Consider the following 22,055-nt stretch of genomic DNA (forward strand, 5'->3'; position numbering starts at 1 on the left):
ATAGATCAGAGTTAGTTTTGCTGATCAGCAGTAAACATTCAACAGCCCTGCAAAATCTTTTCCTGGCTGGAGGAGACTGATTAACTTTGTTATAGATTCAGATAAAAGCAAATGTCCAAGGTTGCTGTGAATTAATAAGTTGTCAGGGTGTTTTAACTCTGAAGAAGATATATTGAAGTCTAGTTCCCTGCATTGCTGCACTGCTAATTTCTGCTTTATTAAGACATTAAAAAAACCCCTCAAACCCACAGCTTCAGCTGTGCTGTGCTGCTTGTGTAGTTATGGTACACATGCTGATCTGGTAGGTTTCAGGTAGTTCTTTAAAACTGGGTATGAAGAATTTGTCCTCTGTGGTTTGCAGGGCATGTAACATACTTGTTCCCAAAGAACAGGCACTGCTGGCTGTTTTAGGTGTAACAATGCATTGCTTTGCTCTCCAGACTTCTAGTGCTGTGTGGTTCTTCTAGCTGCCTGTGTTCTTTGTCTCACTGGTTTTATTTCTATGTCTGCTTCATTCTTTTTTATAATTGGTTGGAAAATAAGAATTAAAAGCAGGAACCTCTGATGATAACTTTGATTGAATACTACATGCTAAATGCAGCCACAGATTGCGTCCCTAGACCTCTAAAACATCCTCCATCTGGAAACTTTCAAACTCTAGATTTCAGTGGGTGCTGGAAGTTGGAATGGTAATTCTTTGGTGTTTTTTCTCTTTACTTACCTGCTTTAAAACTGCTTGGAGCAGGCTGTGTGGTCAGTTATCTTGCCTTTAACTGCTTGTGCCACTCCAGCAGTCGGTGGTAAGGCAGCACCAGTGATACTAAGGAGGCTGCTGTGTTCTGAGATGCAGTAACACAAGTGCTGCAGAGAAGGAAACCCAGGGGTTTGTTTTCTGTTTCCCAGGCAAACATTTGGCATTCTGTTAGGCAGCTGGGCTTGAACAGCACTATGCATTTGTAAGGCTGTCTTTTCCCAGGGAAACTAGAAGGGATGTTAAAACTGATAGGATTTGACACAGATGTTGCAGGTCAGGATACAGTAGTTGAGCGCTTCGCTTCCTATTCAGTGTGCTGCCTGTGACATCACCTGTATCCACAAAATGGATGCAAGATTTATCTCCTCCTCAGTGCTAAATGATACTGGAATGGACCTGAGAGGATTCTTGTCATGCTTGAGCGTTCAAAAAAGCTCTTCCAGGATGCCTCTTACTTACTTGTTTGTGGAATCACAAAAATGATATTGCAGTTATCTCCCAAATACAAGCAATTGAAGGTACAAGAAAGCTGTGGCTGTTTCCTACCGAAATGTGAGCTGTCAAATAGTCCTTGAGAGTGTTTTGGGGGGGGAGCATTTGATTGCTTAGGAAATGAATTGTCTGAATTGTGCTTTTTTTTTTTTTTAATGACCCAAATGGCCCTTTTGAATCAAACATAGTTTCTCCATAATGTTTAATGTAGTAAAATTTCAGATGTAATGTGTTATTACTGGTCATTGCTCAGACTAGAATCTGAACAGCCTGCTTCTTGCACCTTCAAGCAGGTATGAAGCACAAATAGCTCGGTTGGGAGGGCGGGTGGTAGATCAGGGCAGGGCTGTTCTGAGATTTCTTGTCCTGTTGAGTTACCTGAAGATTTATTTGTCTTAATTTTGAAACTTTCAGCCTTTTTTTCTTTTTTGTTTTTCTGATCTGGTATTTGAGAGGATTGTCAATTGTTTCCATACAAAAGTGTGTGGATCCTAAGCCTCTGGTGTTTTGGATAAACAGTTTTCCTCCTTCACTACTTTCCCCCTTTGCATCAAAACCCAGCTGTGCGTAGCACTTTGCTTTGAAAGGGATTTTGTGTTGTCTGACTTGTTTTGAATGTCGTAAAAGCTGGATCTCACTTTTTATCTGTATTTAGTTTAACAAAATGCCGTATCAAACAATTTCAGTGACATTTGGCTAGATTATAGATAGTTCTCAGATGAATAACACTTCCTCTATAGCATGAAAGGTTTAGGGTTGGAAAGAGGATTCTCTAAACATGATGCTTTGCCCATCTCTTATGCTCTTTTAGCTGGAATAAAAAGCATGCTTTGAAATGAACTTGATTAGTTTATACCCTGTATTTTGCTGTGCACTAGCATTGTTGGGTTTATGCAGTGGTGAATAGTTTCACTTGACAGCTCCGAAGATGGGCTTGAAGCACTGAATAAAATTGCCTCCTTGTTAAATGAATGCTGGGGGGAGCAGTAAAATGTTGGAAATAAGGATTGTTAAGGAAGTCATTATGTGAAAGATTCCCTTACCCTTTGTGTTCTAAAAGAAAAAAGCCCTTGTATTCTTACGCTCTTATGGCATGTTACTTATATTGGTGTGGTATAATAGTATCTCAAATGTGGGATTATTTTTTTCCCTGTTCAAGATATCTGCTCTTCTTCCCTACTAGTATCGTGGTCATGGATGGTGGTGTAGTTTAACCTGGCAGCTAAAACAGCCACACAGCTGTGTGCTTGGTTCCCCCACCCAGTGGGATGGGGGAGAGAGTCAGGAAAGAAAGAGGGTTAAACTTGTGGGTTGAGATAAAGACAGTTTAATAGGACATAAAAGGAAGATGATGATAATGATAAAAGAATATACAAAACAAGTGATGCACAGCACAATTGCTCACCACATGAAGCCAATGCTCAGCCAGTTTCTGAGCTGTGCTGCCTCCCAGCTAGCCCCCAGTTCCATATGGAGCATGACGCCATATGGTATGGAATATCCCTTTGGCCAGTTTGGGGCAGCTGTCCTGGCTGTGTCCCCTCCCAGCTTCTTGGCAGCCCCCCTGCCTTCTTGTTGGCAAGCCAGTCGAGAAGCTGAGAAGTCCTGCTTGGCAACAGCAAAAATATCAGCGTGCTATCAACATGGTTCTCATCCCAAATCCAAATCCCAGCGCTATACCTGCTGCTAGGGAGAAAATCAACTCTATCCCAGCTGAAACCAGGACAGATGGCTTCTAAGAAATCTGTGTTGTAGATGAGACTATAATCATTCCTTTCTCTGGCTGTAGTGCTTTACTGGGCTGCCTATATAGGTTTTCAGCTATGAAGTTGTTTGGAACTGTCAGGTTATTTGACTGCTTTAATTGAAGCTTATCCTGATGCTCTAGCAGTCTGCATTAGCATGTTCCTTTAGGCACTTCTGGAATATTAGCTTTTAATCAAACTCTTGTGCTGCATAGATAGTTGTCATGCAGAAGCCTTTGCAGCAAACACCCTCCATTGCTCCCTCTTGAAACACCTATTTCCACCTTCTCATTAACACATGCAATTGAAGATGTTGTATTTCTTTAATTAAACTAAGATGACAATGCCAAGTGAAGCTTCTACAGAAACTTTGCATCTTTCAGAAGTGGTGGCAAGGGTCTGCTGGCTTTGACTTCCCAAAGTAACAAATTACTTTCCAGAGGAATAATCTGGGGCAAGTAACAAACCACTTGCTAAGAAATGTATGGTCAAAGAGAATTTATAACAATTTTCTATGGTAAGTTCCTCCTACTGCAGAAGACACATCAGCTCGTTTGCCTGTGGCTGAATTTCAGTTGTCTTAAGTTACAAGTAGCAATAGACTGGACTCCTGTGCCCCTCACTCAGAGACTGGTTGCTTTTGCTACTTCTGTATTTTCTTGCTCTCCCAGATCAGTGAGGGGGAGTATTGAAATAGCAGAGAGGTTTGGGAGTTTTGAAGGAAACTGGATGTGTAGTGTAAAGAAAGCTGTTTAAAAACAGTTCCTAAACAGTCAATTTGTTATTTGCAACCCAATAGCATCCTGTAGCTTCTTGTGTAAGATGAAGTTAATACAGATCAGGTGATTATTCTCTGGAATTGGCTATATTATGTAAGATAAATATGTAGGAGGATGTGTCAGCTGTATTTTCTGTAAATATTCTCCTTAAACTTGATTATATTGCATTACAGTTGCTGCAGTAGTGGGGTAGTCCTGCTGACAGTGGAGGGAATGTTTGAAGTGGGATAGTTAAAGCAGCCTGCGGTGTCCAAGATGCTTTCATTGCTGGGGTGGGGGTGAACAGGGTGGAAGGGGAGAAGGCCATAGCTGCCAGAAATAGGCTTTTTCTCTTCTCTGCCAGATGTAGGCTTTTTTGTTGATAACCAGAAGAGCAAAGAGTTCTGCTGTGGAACACCAAGGGAGAAGTGAGATCACCCTGGAGAGCCCCAGCTATTTCACATCTGATATTTTTGGTGCTGTTTTCAGTAGACAAAGTTCTACTTCATTTGTGTACCTTGTGAAGGAGGGAAGTAGATTCTAGTTTATCTGATTTCTATTTTTTTATGGTGTGCATGGCCTTTTAGCCACATGCTCAGCTAATCCACACTTCTGATCTGACCAAAGAGAGTCAGGCTGTATTGGAATGTAAAAGCACCATGAGCATGGTATACAGGTGTTGGTCAAGCTGACTACGAGGTTCCCAATGGCAGCAGGAGCAACTTTTGAAGGGGGCAGCCTAAAATAATTTAAAATAACCCATAATCACAAGCTAGTGATGCAAATCAGTGTGTGCTCTGAAAACTCTGCCTAATAACTCTGGGGGTTATCAGGTCAGACTGCATTTCACTGAACCATGGCAACCTCTTTGGAGGCTCCAGGGCTGTACAGGTAGCAGTGAGCTCACTCAGTGCTGGGGAAGAGAAGGCTTCTGGTGAACACACAGGATTGATTGTTGTGCCAATGAGTATTCCAGAAGTACTGGAGAAGGGAGTGTTTTATGAGAGGAAAATGACTTCACAGATGCAAATGGCAAGAATAAACACTTGTCTCAAAAAAAGGTGATTATAGCCACAATTAACTACTCCACCATACCTTTCTCAGGGATAATCAAGTTCACAGATGCAAAAGTGTTGCTCTTAATTGGGGAAAGAGATGAGATTGTTTGGGACTTTGGAACTTGCTAGTTTGGATTTTCTTGCTCTGCAGGAAGACTGCTTTAATAATCCGTAGTGGTTAGGAAGTGTTTGTGCCTATAGAGGTGTCTTGGTCAGAGCAGTCTGAGGTGGCACTGTCTTTATCCAGGACATCCTCCAAAGCTGCATAAACCAAAGGGTTTGGATCAGTGGCAGTTACTCAAAGGATGGAAGCCCTTTGCTTACCCATGAGTTACTCATTGCTATAGTTGTTCCAGTAATAAAAATTCTATTTAAGACTACTTTAGAAGCTTGCTGCTGTAACTTAAAATGTTTTCCTTCAGAAAGAAAGAGAAATTGGATGGGAATCAAATCTTGTAGCACGTGAAAAGGAAAAGATGTTGCTTAGATTCTTTGGGGGATTTGCAGGAGACTTGCTTTGACCTGAATCTACCTTGTCATGTTGTGTAGGGAGAGCTGGAACTCAAAAGGCATTGAAACAAGGTGGGTAGGCCTAGGTTTTCCAGTCTAACTGAAATGGAGAAGTTGTGGATGGACTGGATCAAGCCTTTGAGTCGGGGATGGGCTGGGTGACTCCTTGAAGTTCTCTCTAGTGCTTGTCTCTGTCATTCTGTGATCAGGAAGCAGCTGCCCAAGTGATGCAATGGGGAAAGTGCACCTTTGGAAGAGAGAAGGGAGCCTTCTGGTCAGTCTAGGCTTGAGCTAGCTCTGAATGAGTATCTAATGCCAGGGGATGACCATGAGGATGACAACAGTATTTGTCCTTTCACCCTCAGAAAAAACCCTTCAGCATTAAAGGTTCTTGTTGTAATCTGTTGTAGTGATCTGTGAAGCTCTGCAGTGTTGAGGAAGCAGTCTGGGGTTGGCTGCCAGTGCCTCACCACAGGAACAGGCTGGTGATTAACAGTACCTGTCGTGGTGGAGGCTGCTTCTGAGGCAGCAGCTGAGGCATGTGATAATCAGCTGGAGACAAGCTTAGACTGAAATTCATATTGATACTGAGACACAGGATTAAAGAAAAGACTAGAAAATAAACCAGTGGTGTCCTGGTAGTACGAAGTACTGCTTACCTGTGCTTTTCCTACTTGGCAACACTTGCCAGTGAGATTAAATGGAAGGTTAAATTCACTGTCCTATTTCACTGAAATGCCCAGATAATTGGCAGGAAGCAATGGCTTGTTTTATGAAGGTGTGATACAGGAAAACACACCTGGATTAAATATTGTTTTAAACCCAACGCTTGGGAATTTTTTGTTTTGGTGAAATAGTGCATCAGTTCTAGATACAGGATTCATTGTTCAATATGATACAATGGTGGTGGTGTACAGAGTGTGAAACACTGGGGGGGATGTTATGTAAAGGAGACAAGCTCACTAATTTTGTTGTCAGTGTTGTGCATGTTGAAGGTGTCTGTGTTTTGATGTAAACTGGCATGTGGCTTTTCTCCTTTTAATCTCTTCAAGGGAGTGCATGTTGGATGCTGCAGCAGAAGAGGGCTTTCCAGTTAGGCAGGACTTGAGCATGCAGCCATGTAAAACTCTGGGGCTAGTTGTTGTGAAGGTGAATAATGTATCTTGAGCATGGCATCTACAACACTAGGAATCTAACTGTAGACTTGAAAAAGTTCCACAGGAATCTCACCTGCCCTCTCTACCATTTTTCCCTGCTTGCTGATGGGCTTCTGTGGCTTCACAGTGAACTGGAGAAGGGGGAATTGATGGAGTTTGAAACTAAATTTAAAGCATAAATCTGGTTTTGTTTCCCCTTGATGTGAACCAGGGACAGAAGTAGCCCCACACTAGCTGAGTGATGGTAAACACACAGTGGAAACAAGCTGAATTTTTGATAAGTGTTGAGCATATACTGCTGTATGATACCAAATATGGAATCAGAATGTACTTAAAAGGAAAAATTCACTCCAGCTCACTTCATCATGAAAGCTGTTGCTAATACTTCTGTGGTTTTGTTGTTCAGCACAGCAGAGATGTGCTTTCTGTCAGGCATTAGAGCTATGGCAACAACTGAACTGTAGCATGTCATCTCTTCAAAGCTGAGGCTGAAACAGTGGCTTGCATCTAAAAATGAGATGTGCAGTCAGTAGTAGGTGAGAAAAGCGAAGTGAAGTTACTACTACCTGTGAAAGCTTGTCTTACTCAGCTTTTTAGTAGGTAGGTTGCCTAAGTACAGAGAACTGTTGAAGTTTTATGATAGTTTTGTATTTTCAGAGCATTGGGAGGAAAGAAAAATCAGCTATGTGGTGCAGCTTCTGTGTCTGGTAGCTTGTAGATACTCCCTTTCATCTTGTGGATGGCTTCCCTGGTTTGATACCTAACTTTTTGAGGTGCAGGTCAAGATTTTTTTAGAGCTCTTCTCCTAAATAGCAGAGCTCTTCCTCACTCCTTGCCACCAGGTAAGCCTGATTCCTTTGAAAAAGCATTAAACAAAAAAGCCTGTGTAACAAGCCATCCCACAAGTGGTTCAAAATTTGTTGATAGTGTCTGAAGTAGTCAAGTAGGTTCCTACAAGTCTTGTAGAAAATGGTAACTTGCCTCAGTGTTCGGACTGTGGGAGAGAGCGTGTGTGGTCTTGCTCTCCAGACAGTCATGAATCCACACAAAGAGGAGGCTTTCTTTGCATATCCCAACTATGGGAAAAACTCAATTGGAGTTTGCATTTCATTATATACCAAAGTTCTCAACTGTTTGATGTAAATCTGTAGGAAACTGGCTTTGGTAATTATGGTGCCCATAGCCTATGCCAGCACCACTCCCCTTATTTGCAAGAAATAGTGCTATCAACAGAGATAATTATCCCACAGGGTTTCATAATGCTAGTTGTCCCAGCATTGCTGTCCCTGAGAAGCATTTGGAAGAAGGTATAGGGCTGCTCTTTCCACATGTGATGGACTGATGTTTTAGAACATCTGGGGAACTTAAGTGCCCTGTAGATCCGCATGTGAGCGGGATGGTCTTGGAAATGCTTGTTCTGCCTCTGTGAAACTTTGTTTGTGAGTTTGTTTTATTTGAAACAACATTTGTTCTAGGCTTTTTGGTGGGGTGGAGGAGAGTTCCAGCCATGTGTTGTCTTTTGGTAGTGCTGGCAGCCTTGTGAAGCAAGGAGTTGGCATGCTAATGTGCTGGTCCATAAGCTGCAGCAAAGAGCTGATGCCTGTGGAGAGGGGTTGTGAGAGGTTCAACAAGGAGCTTCTGTTTGTTTCTGAAGCCCCTCTTGGCTATGGGGAACCTCTGAGTCTCCCAGTGTCCAAGGATGAGGAATTTGTGCCTTAATCCTTGTCCCTCCTCTCCCTTTGTGGTTCCATCCTGGACCTGCCTGGGAGGAGGCAGTTGTTGCTCACCCCAGTGCTGCTCAGTTGAGAAAATTAGGAGCAGGCTGGTTCTCTTGCCACAACTCTGTGTACCTGTGCTTAGAGAAGGTGATTCATCAAGGTGTGGGTGGCCATGTCCCTACTCCTCCTCCTGAATGCCGAAGCCCACTGTTGGATGTCTGTTCAGAAAGTCAGGGGCTTGCCCACAAGTGAACGTGGGTCTGCTGCCTCAGGAGCAGCAGTAGCTGTGAGCTCACCAGGACACAGGGGCTGGGTGAGTGGGTGGGTGCAGGTCCTGTTGTGGTTACAAGATCCCATGGCATTAATATTGGTTCCTTTGGTATGTAGATTGTTTAGGTGGTGGCAAGGAAAGGTGTGGCCCAAGTGCCCTGGGGAGGGTTGGTTTGTGGTGAACACCTTGAGAGTCCTGGCCTCAAAAATGAAGGTGTCTGCTAGTTGTGGAGAGGAAAGAGGCGAGTTCTCTGATGCTCTTTTTCCCCCCACCCCCCTGTAAAACACACACATATGCTTAGTAATTGTCCTGGCTCTTTTTACCAGTGTCAGATCAAGATAAAACTTGCAGGTCTGTAATTAAAGCATAACAAATAGTAGAACTACTGCTCAAGTCGTCCTGCCCTCGTGTGCAAATGAAACGTAGATGTTGGCATAAGGAAAGCCTTTGTGAAAACTTGTTCCCTGCTAATCAGGATGAAAGAAGTCAACTTTCACTTTGCTTGTATTTCCTTCCTATTTCATGTTTCTTAAAGGTCTTTTAACCGTGAGTGGCTTCTTTCTTTCTCAAGGAAAGATTATTAAATCCCACAGAGACCTGAAATGAAGTCAAGTAGCCTTTCTCAGTTGTAGTTGCTTTGTGAATGTGAGAAAACCCAAACACAGTAACCCCACTAGGCTGGTTTTAACTTTCAGTGGAGCCACTTAAATTCAGTGCTGCTTAAGAGTTACACAAATACTGAAAATTTAATTACAGAATATACAAGTAGTGATGATACTACTTAGGTATTTCTGAAGGATTTGTTGCTTTCTCAAGTTTTTTGGGTAAAAATACTTGTCAAAAGAATGTTGTCTTCAGGCAAGTTAAAACTTGCTGGCATATTCATGATAATGCAGTGCCTTAGAGAAAGCTTGTGTATGTATATCTAGGAAGATTCAAGCTGCAGTCAAATCATTCCTGTTTTGAGGGCTGGTATTTAAGTTGCCTGTGAATTGTATTGATACATCTTTTTAGGAATTGGGCTCCTGTGACAGCATCTGCTGTGTTAACTGACTCTGCTGCTTGTCTCTTGTGTAGGTTTAATAACGAGTTTCCAGATACAGGAAGGTCTGGTGTGGAATAGCAGTGATTTACTCCTGTTGTTCTGCTGTGTGAGGGGGTCTCTTAATATTCCAGGAAGACACAGTTAGTCTTCCCTATGAAAATGGAAGTGGGAGAATGAGCCTATGGCAGGGGGTTGGAACTAGATGGTCATTGATGTCCCTTCCAGCCCAGCCCATTCTGTTCTATTCCGACAAGTTCAATTGCAGCCCAGCCGAAAAGCCCTTGTTACGTGTCTCTAGCATCACGTACTAAATGTGTACTTCAAAAAGTCTTTTTCTGTGTTTGATAGTACTTAAATGTGAGATTATTTCAATGTGAAGTCTGTTGTTTGTGCTTGCAAAGAGCTGTCAGTCCTGCAGTGGGGGTCAGTGGTGTGAGCCGTGCCAGCAGCGAGGGGCTGAGCAGTGCGCAGTGAGCACGCCTGTTCCAGCCACTACCCAGGTCTCTCTTGTTTGCCAAAAGATACAGGGTTCACTAGGTGCATTCACACAAACTACTTACACTGGACATAATGATAAGGGGGGTGGGAGGGAAAAGCTGCTGGGTTCCTGCATTACTTCGTCCTGGTCAGTGCCTGTCACCGAGCTGCTCTCACAGCCTGAGCAGGGCAACAAACAAATGATTTTATTCTGCAGATAGCGTGGTGCATGTAGAGCTGAACTAATTCTAAGTGTATTTTTAAACAGATAATGAGTTCTCCTAACTTTTTTTCACCCCTTATGCTTTGTAGGGTATTAGCCACCTTTAAATCTAACCTTTTTCCTTTTCAGTTTCTTTTCCTGTCTGCAATGTTAACCTTTCAATTGTAAAGACTATAGGGGAGGGATGTATGGGCTGGTGTAGAATAGACCTGGCCAGTGGAATAACATCTGTACTACTTCAGGCAAAAGTCTGAAATCTCTGAGGATCAGGAATGGAAAAGATTTCTATGCAGCAAGGAACAGCCCTGAGAGATCTTCCTAGGCCAGCTGAGTGTGACAAGCATGTTGCAGGTGATGGTGCTGTAATGAGAAGCATCTACTTGCCCTAAATCTTCAGGGTGAGGTGGTGGTGAATTCAATGCTTGTGTATTGAGAAGAAATTTTTGGTCGATTCCTTCCCTGGGGAAGGACTATATCCCTTGGAAGCTTAAGGCTTCTCTGAATAATTAATCTGTTGGGTCTCTGTCCTCAGAGAGATGAAAGAACTGTGCAAGGCTACTCTGGTACACCTGAGAGAGGGAGTCATAAGTCTTCAGAAACGTTCACGTGAAGTAAGAACACGTGCATCCTTTTTCTTTAATAAGAGATTAGCCTTTAGGATTAGGGAAAAAAAAAACAACTAAACCCTATGAGTAGAGTAAAATTTCCTTTCACTTCATCTGACTTGCCCCTAAATTTGTTTTCCCTGTTCTACTCTTGCCTTCATTGTTGCATGAGGTGTGGGTAGGAGGATGGTATGGCAAAAACATCTAAAACTTCCCATGTTCTGAAATTAGAGAAGATTTAGGATTTGGTTTTCCAAATCCCTTTGATTCTAGACTAGTATTTCTGTGACTGAAGAACTTGGTATTTCATTTGTAGTAGATTACCTTGTTAATGATGAATAAAATTTTAACTGTTGGTAGGTAACGAATGTCTGAATACTCAAAATTTAGGAAGCAAAACCTACTGTAGCTGTTGGTTTTTTGGTTTGCCCATGCATTTGATGACAAGAGGATATTGTGTCTAAGTTGCTGATCTCTTTTCTTTGTTTCAAAGTGGTGGTGGTTTATGCCAAACTCCTTTTTGTCTATTTCTAGGTATAATGGATCCCTTCCTAACGGTGACAGAGGACGCAGGAAAAGCAGATTTGCCCTTTATAAGCGACCCAAGGCAAATGGAGTTAAGCCCAGCACTGTTCACGTGATTTCTACTCCCCAGGCTTCGAAGGTAAGGGACAGTGGGGCAAAATCCTGATGCTCCTGAGTGGGCAACAACTTGCATGTAACTGCTGATGTGCCTTGCTGCTGATTCATTCTGTTGTAGTCAGATACAGCCTGACAGTCTACAGTGGATTTTCGTTCTGGGGGTGTATATCTGCCACTTTAATCCCTTTACCTGTTGAAAATAGTCTTTAACCTCAGGATGAGATAATCTGACCTCTTTGCCTCTGTTCAGAAAGCTGACTTTGTCAGTGCTGTTTTATCTGAGCTGTAGAGCAGCCAGGTGATGCTCGTGCAAAAAGTACTTCAATTTCTTTCTCACTGGAGTGTTAGATTGATATGTCTCTTTCTTCCTCAGGAAGATAACTGACATACTATAAACCATGTTGTGATGCCTCTGGGCTTTTTATTTTTCTTGTTAATAATGATACTAAATGTGTTTTCACCTGGAGTTCAGTGTAGGGGAAGCAGGAAAAGCAGTAAATGTGTTACCCTGTTAATGATATTAACATATAGAACTGTTTAGAGTTCTGGTGGTAGAACATATGTCAAGCTGCAAAAAGTCAGGCTGTCTGTTTTTTCTCAAAGCCTTTTTCCTAGAAAGCAAAAAATAACTGGAATTCAGGCCAAACTGGAAGGGGGTGCTGTGGTGGCACTCACAAAGGTGGGTGGTTTGTAAGAGGTGTGCATCCCTCTTCCTGAAATGTGTGAGGGAAGGGAGGGAGGGAATGTACTCAGTTCTCAGAAGTGTGTTGTATCACTTAGATGGAGAAAATATTGTTTAATACATAATACAGGATTATGTTTTCTAATACATACCATATGCAGTATACACCTGAACTTATCAAAATATACAGTATCAGAGCTTGGTGGTTTTTTTAAGGTTGTTTAGGCCCTGCCTAGAGCAGATAAAATATATAATTTTTTAGGTTAAAACTTGCTGTAAAAATTGTTCAGTGTCTGCATTCTCAAAATGCATTTGAGAGTTCAATCTTCTTAATGAAATCAACCCTGAAACAGAAGACCTGTAGTATATGTTGGTAACTCTGGTCTGTTGCTTAATATGTAACAAATGAAAAAAACCCTCTGGTTTACAGAGCTGATGGAAATGTACACATGTTCTCACTGGGTAATCTTAAGCATTTGGACTGCAGATAGTATTTCAGCATTTGAGTTGCAAAATATTTAAACACCTGGCAGACACCACAAGGTATCTGGTTAATGTTCCTCTGCGTTGTTATTGTAGTGCAGATAAAATATGTGTGCTGTCCAGATTAGTGCCCTTATAAAGATAGCATAGGGGCTGAGACATGACAGCCCCTTCGTTGAGGGTTTGGATTCAGGTAGTTCTGTCAGGTTGAATCTATTCCTTTGCACTTTCTCTGAACCCTTATAAAAGGGCTTTTGTGTATTTATACTGTTGTCTGGGGCAGGGCTGGTGGACCTGTGCCAGAACAGTGATGCAGTGGATTTCAGTTAGGGCTCTTTCCACTCACAGGAAGGACGTTTACATTTTAAGAGCCTTTTCTGACATCTTAAACACCAGAGCCTAAATGTGTTTCACCAGGAATGATTTCTGCATACAACTTTTGTAAATGACTGCAGAAACACAGGCAGTAGAGAAAAGTGAGCTGCTTTGTTCTGAGAAAATAACGTGCAACTTGACCTCAAAAGTTTTGTTCTGCTCCCAGTCTCCTACTTAGGGAAAGTAAAGCAGTGGGAACTTGTGCTGCACAGGATATTAACAACTTTCCTCCCTTTAAATCCTTCATTCTGACTTTTCAGGTACCAGTTCTGTTCTGCTTGCCTGTCACTATACAAACCCAATCTTTTGAATAGAAAGAAACATGGGGGATTTTTGAGTACTGATGCTTTCAGAGTGGTGGATAAAGATCTGACTGTCTCCATTGGGTTTTTTTGTCACTGCTGTGGCATAGATGCTGGAACAAGATGCATAGCTGGTTTTGTGCTAATTCCATTAATGAAGCAGCACAAGAACTGTAACTGTCACCAGTTTTAAGTTAGCGTGTCAGTCTGAAAACTGCAATGGATTGTAAGAGGATGCTTGTCATGTTCCATTGTCCCTGCTATGCAGGTGTCAAGGACAGCTGGAGTGGCAGAGTTTTCAGTAGTAAATTTAGCTGAGCTAATTGCATGTGAATCAGTGCCCTTTGTTTTTCCCACTGGAGTGCTTGTTTTTTGCCACTCTGCCGTCTGGAGGTGCCGAATAAAACTTAGAATTGTTTTGCTGTCTGAGGGTTGTACTGGGGGGAAAGCACTGTATGGGGTATTAAGGCTTTAGTGTTAAAATATGCTTGTGTGTCTTCAACATTATGCACTTTAAAACTTACTTTATTAACTCTATACTTAGGCACCATTCAGGGAATTTTCTGTTGTCCCATATTTTACAAAACTCAGACTGAGACAGACTTTTCCCAGCATTGTCAAAATTACTGTAAGAAAGGAAGCTTGAAACTCTTCTGCTGTCTCCCTTGTCTGTGTCAGGGGAGTGGGAGACTCCAGCTGTGTATTAGTTACCCTTACTGAGGATCTTAACCAATCCCCTTTGCTAGATGGGAGAGTTTGTTTCAGAATCAAGTCACAGGAGGGGCCATTCCTTGCATGGGCTTGGGTCTCATGATGATAAGGAAGGCTGTCAGCAGTCATAATCACATGATCTGTGAAAACCTTCCTTGGACTACCAAACTTCTAATTGTGAGGCTGCTGCTAGCTCATCATGACATAGCTAGCACTGCTGGGCTTTGTGTTCGACCTATTAGAGATGTGTTACAAGATCAGAAGTTCACAGAACTGCAGGGGTAGGAAGGGACCTCCAGAGATCAAGTCCAACCCCCCTGCCCAAGCAGGGTCCCTAGGACAGGTTGCACAGGGAAGCATCCAGATGGGGCTGGAATCTCTCCAGAGAAGGAGACTCCACACCCCCTGGGCAGCCTGTCCCAGGGCTCCCTCACCCTCACTGGGTAAAAGTTCTTCCCCAGATTGGGGGGGAACTCCCTGTGCTCCAACTTGAGCCCATCGCCCCTTGTCCTGTCCCCACAGACACTGAGCAGAGGCTGCCCATGTCCCTCTGTGTCCCACACTTCAGATATTGATAAACATCAGTAAGATATGTTTATGAAGTTACTTGTGATGTTTTTGTTTGGTTGAGTTGTCTTAACCCTTGCTTTCACACACAATAGTTGAAACCCCAGTCTAGCTCTGCTGGTGCCTGAGATGGTCAGAAGGTTCACTTGTGCAGAAACTGACCAGTGAGTGCTGAACCTGGAGAGGGGGATCTAAGTTTACAGAGTAATCACTTGGGAACGGTGTGATGCTAAATTGGAGTTTAGTGGGCTTTGAGGAGGGGCATATGGGGATCTTTAAACTCTTGGTCTTTTTTATTTGGGGATTTGGGTGTTTGTCTGGGGAATACATGTCTGACAGAACAAAAGGTGTCTGCAACTGAAAACAAAACCAGTTCAATACCTCTGTAAAATAATATTTGAGTACAGTGTATCTATCTTACAGATCTTAAGTAGTGAGTAAATAAAACTATGATCCCTATTTCTGCCAAGCAAAGATATTAATTTCCCTGTACACATCAATCTATTGGTTCAGGGAGCTGTTAGGCTAACACTTCCCCTGTGCAAACAGAGGTGGACCTTCACTCCTGATTTCTCCTCTTCGTAGCTGTCACTAACTCCTTGTTGGAGACTGTTGGAGTTCTTGTGGGAGAAAACTCCCCCAGCTCCATATGAGGGAAGCACTGGCAGCTGCCATTAACTACAGAGTTACTGGTAATGCTGAGCACTCAAGTCCTGTAACCCCTGTGACTCCAGGTGTTAAGGTGTCCTTACTGGTTTCAGATGCTTTGGAATCACTTCCATGTGTGTGAAGGTAAGGAAAATGAAAGAGCTTTGTGTGTGTTTGAGTTACTTCAATGCCACTAGAAGTATGGAGTTAAGGAAGCACAAATTGATGATGTCAGCCCTCCAGGATTCCCTGGAAGCAGGGATGAATTCTATGGTAACAGCACGTATGGTATTTGAGTCCTTCCAAAAGTCCCTGTCGAGTCAGTGGGCAAGAGCATGTAGCCTGCAAGCACTGGAAGTGCTCCTGTGTAACATGGATGTTCTGCTTGGATACCCAAGCACTTGCATTCTTACTGCTGGCTTGACAGAAGATTGCAGGTGTCTTTTTGAATCGCTGCAGAGTACAAACCCCTCACCTTTAGTACCTTTTTATGGCTGCATGTCTTGGTATTTATTGTGCCTGTCTTTCTTGGAAATCAAAGTTTTCCTTTGGTAACCTGCAGTAGATAAAGACAACCTATTTTATCCCCTGTGAAATTACTGTTTCAAGCTGACTGGGGAAGATCTTTCTGACTTCAAGTCCAATTACCTGCCGAGTTGGCTTCTGCTTTGTGCTATCACAACAGCAGCCTCTGTAGTCACTGGCTGGGTTCCTGCAGCTCAAATCAAGCTTCGTGCTGCTCCTGGAGAAGAGCAAAATGCAGCCACACGAATAATTATTAGGTCGGGGAGAGAGCTGCAATTTGTGATTTGAGTGACAAGAGAAAATGAAAGTATAGGATGCTTGTGACTAGTTCTCTGGTGCAGATATTGCATCTGCTCTGACGTACTCTGTGAATTCGGAGTAAAAAGACCCAAAATCCTTTTGACACTGACAGCTCTTTGGTGTGTGTTCTGGATGAGAGCTGTAGAGCTCAGCTGCTGTTGGGAGGATACCGTATCTGTCAGTGGCTTCTCTCTTTCCTATTGGGCTTATTTATGGTGTAATCAGTTCACAGAGCACTAATTTGTTCTGAAGTAACTTAATCACACAGGTATCTCCAGAGTCCTGATTTGTGCAGAGGCAGCTTCTTCTTGGCTCATCAGACTGACTCTGCTTGAATACCAGTTTCCTTGGTGTAATGTCCTTTTCCTCTATTAAATGAGCAGCATCTTAACATGCTAAATCCCTATCCCCTTGCCCTTGCAAATAGTAGGGAATGGTTAGAAGAAAATGGTTAGATGGCTTTCATTAGTAGGGCTTAATAAATAACAACTGTTGCTTGTTTTGAAGCTCTCCTTCCTGAGCTTTTGGGACCCGTTGAGCAGAATGCATGTCAAAGGCTTTGGAAAATCATTTTACAGTGCTTTCTAACAAAAGCCAGATGTTTAGTGAAGGAAGGGAATTAAAAATTGCTGAGGACTACAACAGTTATTTTTTATGACTTCAGAGTGTTTCTTGTTTCATGCTTTGCCTTCAGAATGTAGACAAAAGATCAAAAAACACTTTCTTTGTAAACTGGTTAAACCACATCTGCTGTAAATCAATATCTGCTTGAATATGGGTGCCCTGTGGAAGCAGAGGAAGGTGTGGTGATCCACCAGGGCTAGTGTTAAGAAACTCAGGAGCATTATTGCATTTCCACATGCACTCCCACTTCTGCCCAGGGAGCCAGGCATGTGTAACCCACCACTGCTCAGTGTCTATTGCTTTGTAACTTCCCTTACCTTGTCAGAAATCACCTGGATGAGTAAAGGCTTGTGGGAGAGGAGAGCTAGGTGAAATAAAGACTCTCAGCTGTATTCTGAGTGCTGTAAGGTCAGATGCTGCAAACTTTTGCTTCCCTGAATTGTTCCTGCCACTGGGAAAGCTACAAGTAGGATTTGTACTGCAAGCAGCAGAGCTGCTCATCTTGTGCAGAGGTAACAATTCCCATGCTTCAGCTTCATGTAGTGTGAGTATCTTGGTGCAGTTTGGTTTAGTTGTGCTTCCCTGCTGCTCCTCAGGATTTAGAGTGGTAATTTTGGATCACTGACTGCAGTGGTGAAGCCCTGTCCTGTTGCTCACTTATTCTGTTTGGACTGTTAATTGGCTAGAATAGATCTGGTCTTAAAAGTGCCTGTCTCCTGAGAGCTGGGCTGAGCTTCCTGAAGAGAAAACCCAAAACTGACTGTGGATCAAAGCAAGCCACACAGATTGCCCATGATGTTCCTGCCTGCAAGGTACTCCTGCTTTTTGAGCTTGCTGTGTCAGATAACCCATCATTGCGAGCTGGTGGTGCCAAGTGAGACCCTCCCTAGAATATTAAGAAGCAATGACAGTCTGCTGTTGTGGTCTGGGTGTTTGGGTGGGCTGTGCCACAACACAACTACAGACAGCCTGAAAACTACAGGGACTCATATACAACTGTACTGTTAGCCTATATAGTACAGGAATTCCCAACTACTGTTTTGGAAACCTGTGTCATCACCTCTGTCATGGCAGGACTGTACACTAGTCTGAAGTGTGACTTTCACCTGAGCTTTGAACTGCAAAGCCCCCATGGAGAGACAGGGCTGGATTCTGGGCTGTCTAGAAGGTAGTTGTATAGCACATGTGACACAGCCTGTGCTTGGCAGAGACTCCTACCACAGTGAGGACAGATCTTCTGGCACTATGAAGAGGTGTAGGCAGTGGGCATCTCATTCTTGTGTTACCCTCCTTCAATGAAATTGAAGGTTCTTGGAGTATTTGCTGCTACTGATGTGTATATAGGTCACATCATGCTCTAAAGAAAACGTGGTGACAAGAAGAGCATGTAATTAATAATATGTGTGCTTTTCCTGTTATCTCAGACTCTGGTGTCCAAACAAAATTGTCTTAACTGGAAGGAATGTTGTGTTGTGGAAAAATCAGGTAGCGTATTCCCAGTCACAGCAGTATGGAACAGCTTTCTTGGAACAGAGCGGTTGGAACTGCATCAAAGAGTAGATGAGACTCCTGTGCTCTGAGGCTTTGTTGAGAGGGGCAATTATTTTCAAAACCCAGAAAGCAATTCAAGCTCTGTGGGCCAAGAGTAACTTTTCAAAGAAACAAACAGCTGCTATTCCTGTTTTATAAATGAGAAAATACTCAGTTTTCCAGAGTACTTTGACATTTTGTTGATGGAAAGAACAAAATCTAAATATTTCTCTTTTGGGGGGGGTCTTTTATGACTGCATTGGTAAAATGAGCTATTGTAACTGTTCAAGTGAAGTAGTGGAAGGGTGACTGACCTGTGAGACTGCAAGATTCTTCTTCCCACTGTTTGTAGGTCTCTTGTCTGAGACTTGTTTATGTTTTCTTTTAGATGTGGGGCTACTTTGTGTTGGGATCCTGCTGATTTGCAGGATCAACACCAAAGACCTCACAAAGCTTTTAGGAGAAAACAGGGAGTACTTTATCAGGATGATCTCTTTTGAAGAAAGGGTTGTCTCCCCAGCAAAGTGCTTCATTCACTGAATGCTCCAAGTTCTGTGGCACTGGTGCAGAAACTGTTATGTGTGTGGTGGGCATAAGAGCAATTCAGAATCTTTCAGCACTATGAGTTTGCTTCCACAAGATGATTATGTTTTTCTGATGGTCTCAGGAGCTGTTCCTCCATGAAAACAAGCTTGTCTAGCCACTGGGTCTACATCAGAGCTTGTACTTACATGACCTCTGTGAAAGGCTGTGTTGTTTGCAGGCTTGTCTTTAAATTCTGCAGATGTCCATAGTGATTCTGCCTGTACTTCAGGAAATTCTGGACTCCTGAGAAGTCTGGTGTAAGATAATGTGTGTGGTAATATATACTTCAGCCTTCTAATTTCAGTAACAGCAGATGCCTATCGCTTCGACTTGAGGAAGCTCATTAAAAGCCCAGCACTGCCAGCTTGCTGGGTTGAACAGTACTCTTGGTTTTCCTCCAGCTCAGAGTGATCTCTCCTACACAGAGTTCACTGGTTTTGGTACCTGGATATATGTTGGGTTTGGTGCACTGAGGTCAGATTCACATATTCCCCCTGGAACTCTCCCCCCAGTGACTACTGACCTGACACTTGACTGGTTGCTCATGAGAACAAGACCAGTGTCTTTAACAGTGATCTCTCCTGGACTGGGATTATTTGGAAGTGTTGTGCTCTCAGTCTTGGATCTTGACAACTACTGCTTTTGTGGTTCCAGAGACTTCCCTGGGAACTATTCCTATTTACTAGTTTTAAGGCACACTGAGATACACTTTTCTTTGTCTTTTGCCATAATCTGGGGTAAAGAAAGAGGAAGGAAATGTAAGTTTGATTTTTATGGATTTATTTTTCTTTCATGGCTCCAATGTGACCAAAAACTTTGTTTCCAGGGCTGCTTATGTAGTTACCTGTAGCTGTACAGTTCCACTTCTCTTAGACTTCTTCACCAATTGGAAGCTTAGATGCCACATTATTCCCAGTTTGCAGCTTGGATAGTTCTTGTGTCTAAAACACCACTGCTAAGCTTCAGTGAGAGGTGATGTTTGTGAGCAGGGCAATCTAGAAGGAACCTGGAACTTTCCTGGTGATACAAACCACATTTCTTACTTGTTCTGCAGCAAGGCAAACTTCTGTTTTTTTTTTTTTTCAAGCTAGTTAATCTCAAATCTCAGTTAAGTTTAATTGAAGAGATACTTTTTTCTGTAGAGTCAGTCTTCTTCCAGGAATCAGGAGTTGTGGGACCAGGGTGTACACATTTTCAGGTGGTTCAGAACCTGCAAATTGCTTGTTCTCCAGCTCTTTGAGGAATTCTCTGTAGAAGTTGATCTTTGGGTAGGGTGTACAGCCTCTGGGGAGTAGAGCTTCTGTTCCCTTCCCCAGACAGTGCTCTTCTGAAGCAACTACTGTCACTTAGGCTTAATTTGAGCTGAGCGAGATTATTGCACCTTTTTCCTCCCCTTCATAAGCTGTGTCCATTCTTGAATGATTTGTGCAGCTGTCTCATTGACAGGACTAAAGTCATAGGACCAGCAACTCCCTGTCTCTAACCACAAATGGCCAAAGCCTTGGTGATGCTCTGGCTGTGTTAAAGACCCGCTGTGGTCTCTTGTGTTCAGCTCCTCAGTTTGGTTGTAGTTACACATCACCAGTGTAACACCATCATTCCTGAAACATGCACATGCTGCAATTGGGGTAAAAAACCCCAAACTGACTCAGTGAGAGGGGTGTTGTGTTTTTCCTTTCTCCACAACTTGGTCTTCTGGTAGTTCTGCTTGGAGTCCCTCTCTGTATGGGTGGACACAAGCTGATGGCACAGATAAGCAGCCAGCCTGTCTCTTTGAAGCTCTTGCCTTCACAGGATTCTGACTGGGTAACTGTTTAACATGCAGTCTCCTCCTGAGTCTGGAATTCCAGAAGAGGTAATTAAGGAGATCATGTGGTTGAGAGAAGGTGAGGGAGAGGTGTGTTTTTTGTCCTTGAGGCTTTAGAGTGCTTGCTGAGTGTTATTAAAACTTTTTATCTGTTACTGCATGAATGCAGAAAGTGCCTGAATGGTCAAAACCCAGCAGTTTCTCCAGCTTGCACACTTGATGGCATCAAACTTGATACATCCAAACCTTCCTGGTAGTTTTGGATTTTCCACAAAGCAGACTTGCAAGGAATTGAATTAGAATATTGATTATTGCCCATCCCTGGCAGTGGTGAAGACCAAATTGGATGGGGCTTTGGGCACCTTGGGCAGGTGGGGGGTGTCCCTGCCCTTGGCAGGAGGGGTGGCATTAGGGGGGTGGCATTAGGGGGACTTTGAGTTCCCACCCAAACCAGTCTGTGAGTCTATGATAGTGACTGCAAACCTACAAAAAATGGAAGGTGGAGTGGAGGGAACTTTAGGGGGTTTTGTGGATTATTTTTCACTGCTAGCCTTCAAACAATGATGCTTGCCATTATAGACTTCACACAATAGACTACTGTGTAAGACATGCAGAAACTTGTCCTCCTCCCTTTTTCTTTTAATGCTAGCATTTGGGTTTTCCACCTCATTTTCTCTCTGCTTCAGCCCACCAAAGAATCCTCCTCTGCTGAAGGTCAGCAGTAAGAGGCAGTGCCTTGGTGGTCCAGGTGGGAGGCAGGCAGGAACAAAGCTGACCTTGCTTCAGCCCAGGCAGCTGCTCTTACTTTGTTCCAAATAAAAAGCTGGCCTTGGAAAGCTGGATTACAAAACTTTTAATAGCTCATAGTGTTCTTCCTAACTCATCCCTCCCCCTCAGTGCTTTCTCAAATCATACCCTTTGGTGTTTTGTAACAAAAATTGACTCTGTTGCTGCTTGACTGCAATAAATAAACTGTAAGGCAAAACAAAATGTTTGCAGCTCTGTGCAAGAGACAACCCATGTTAAATACCTTAAAATATCACTCTGTTTTCTTCACTGTTCCTGGGAAGGTCTAACTCTGGTTTCCTTGGTTAAAAAAATCTTGGTTATTTAATGTTGTACTTGTATCTTTGTACTGTAGTAGCAGATACTACTGGAGTTGAGAGTATGAATGTGTCAGGATGTTACACGTATGAAAAACAGGACTCTTCTTCCTCAGTAACTCTTTCGTCCCCCCTTCCTGGAAATAATAGGAAAGGATTTAAATAAAGGAAAAGTTGCATATTCCTTAAGTTCCTTTGGATATGTGAATTGGTGCAAGGACTCAAGTAGTTTGTGAGCAGATCAGGCTATTGAGTTACTACACTAAGTCAAAACTCTTCCAGAAGTGTTTCTGTCCAGTATCTATGTAATGTACATATTTAGATGATGCAGCATATGTTTTAAGAATACTTTCCTGAA

The 22,055-nt window shown here is 42.8% G+C and overlaps 1 protein-coding gene across 1 annotated transcript in view; it reads left to right on the plus strand.

Moving 5' to 3' along the window:
* PELI2 (pellino E3 ubiquitin protein ligase family member 2) overlaps positions 1–22,055 on the plus strand; it is a gene marked incomplete at both ends in the record, with an annotated part of 73,134 nt that overhangs the window by 14,844 nt on the left and 36,235 nt on the right. The window contains one exon of the mRNA XM_084270640.1: positions 11,348–11,477. Coding sequence (XP_084126766.1) covers positions 11,348–11,477 — 130 coding nt within the window. The remainder of the gene's footprint in view (positions 1–11,347; positions 11,478–22,055) is intronic.

Source organism: Gallinula chloropus (genome assembly GCF_964237585.1).
Source record: "Gallinula chloropus genome assembly, chromosome: 14".
NCBI classification, from domain to species: Eukaryota; Metazoa; Chordata; class Aves; order Gruiformes; family Rallidae; genus Gallinula; species Gallinula chloropus.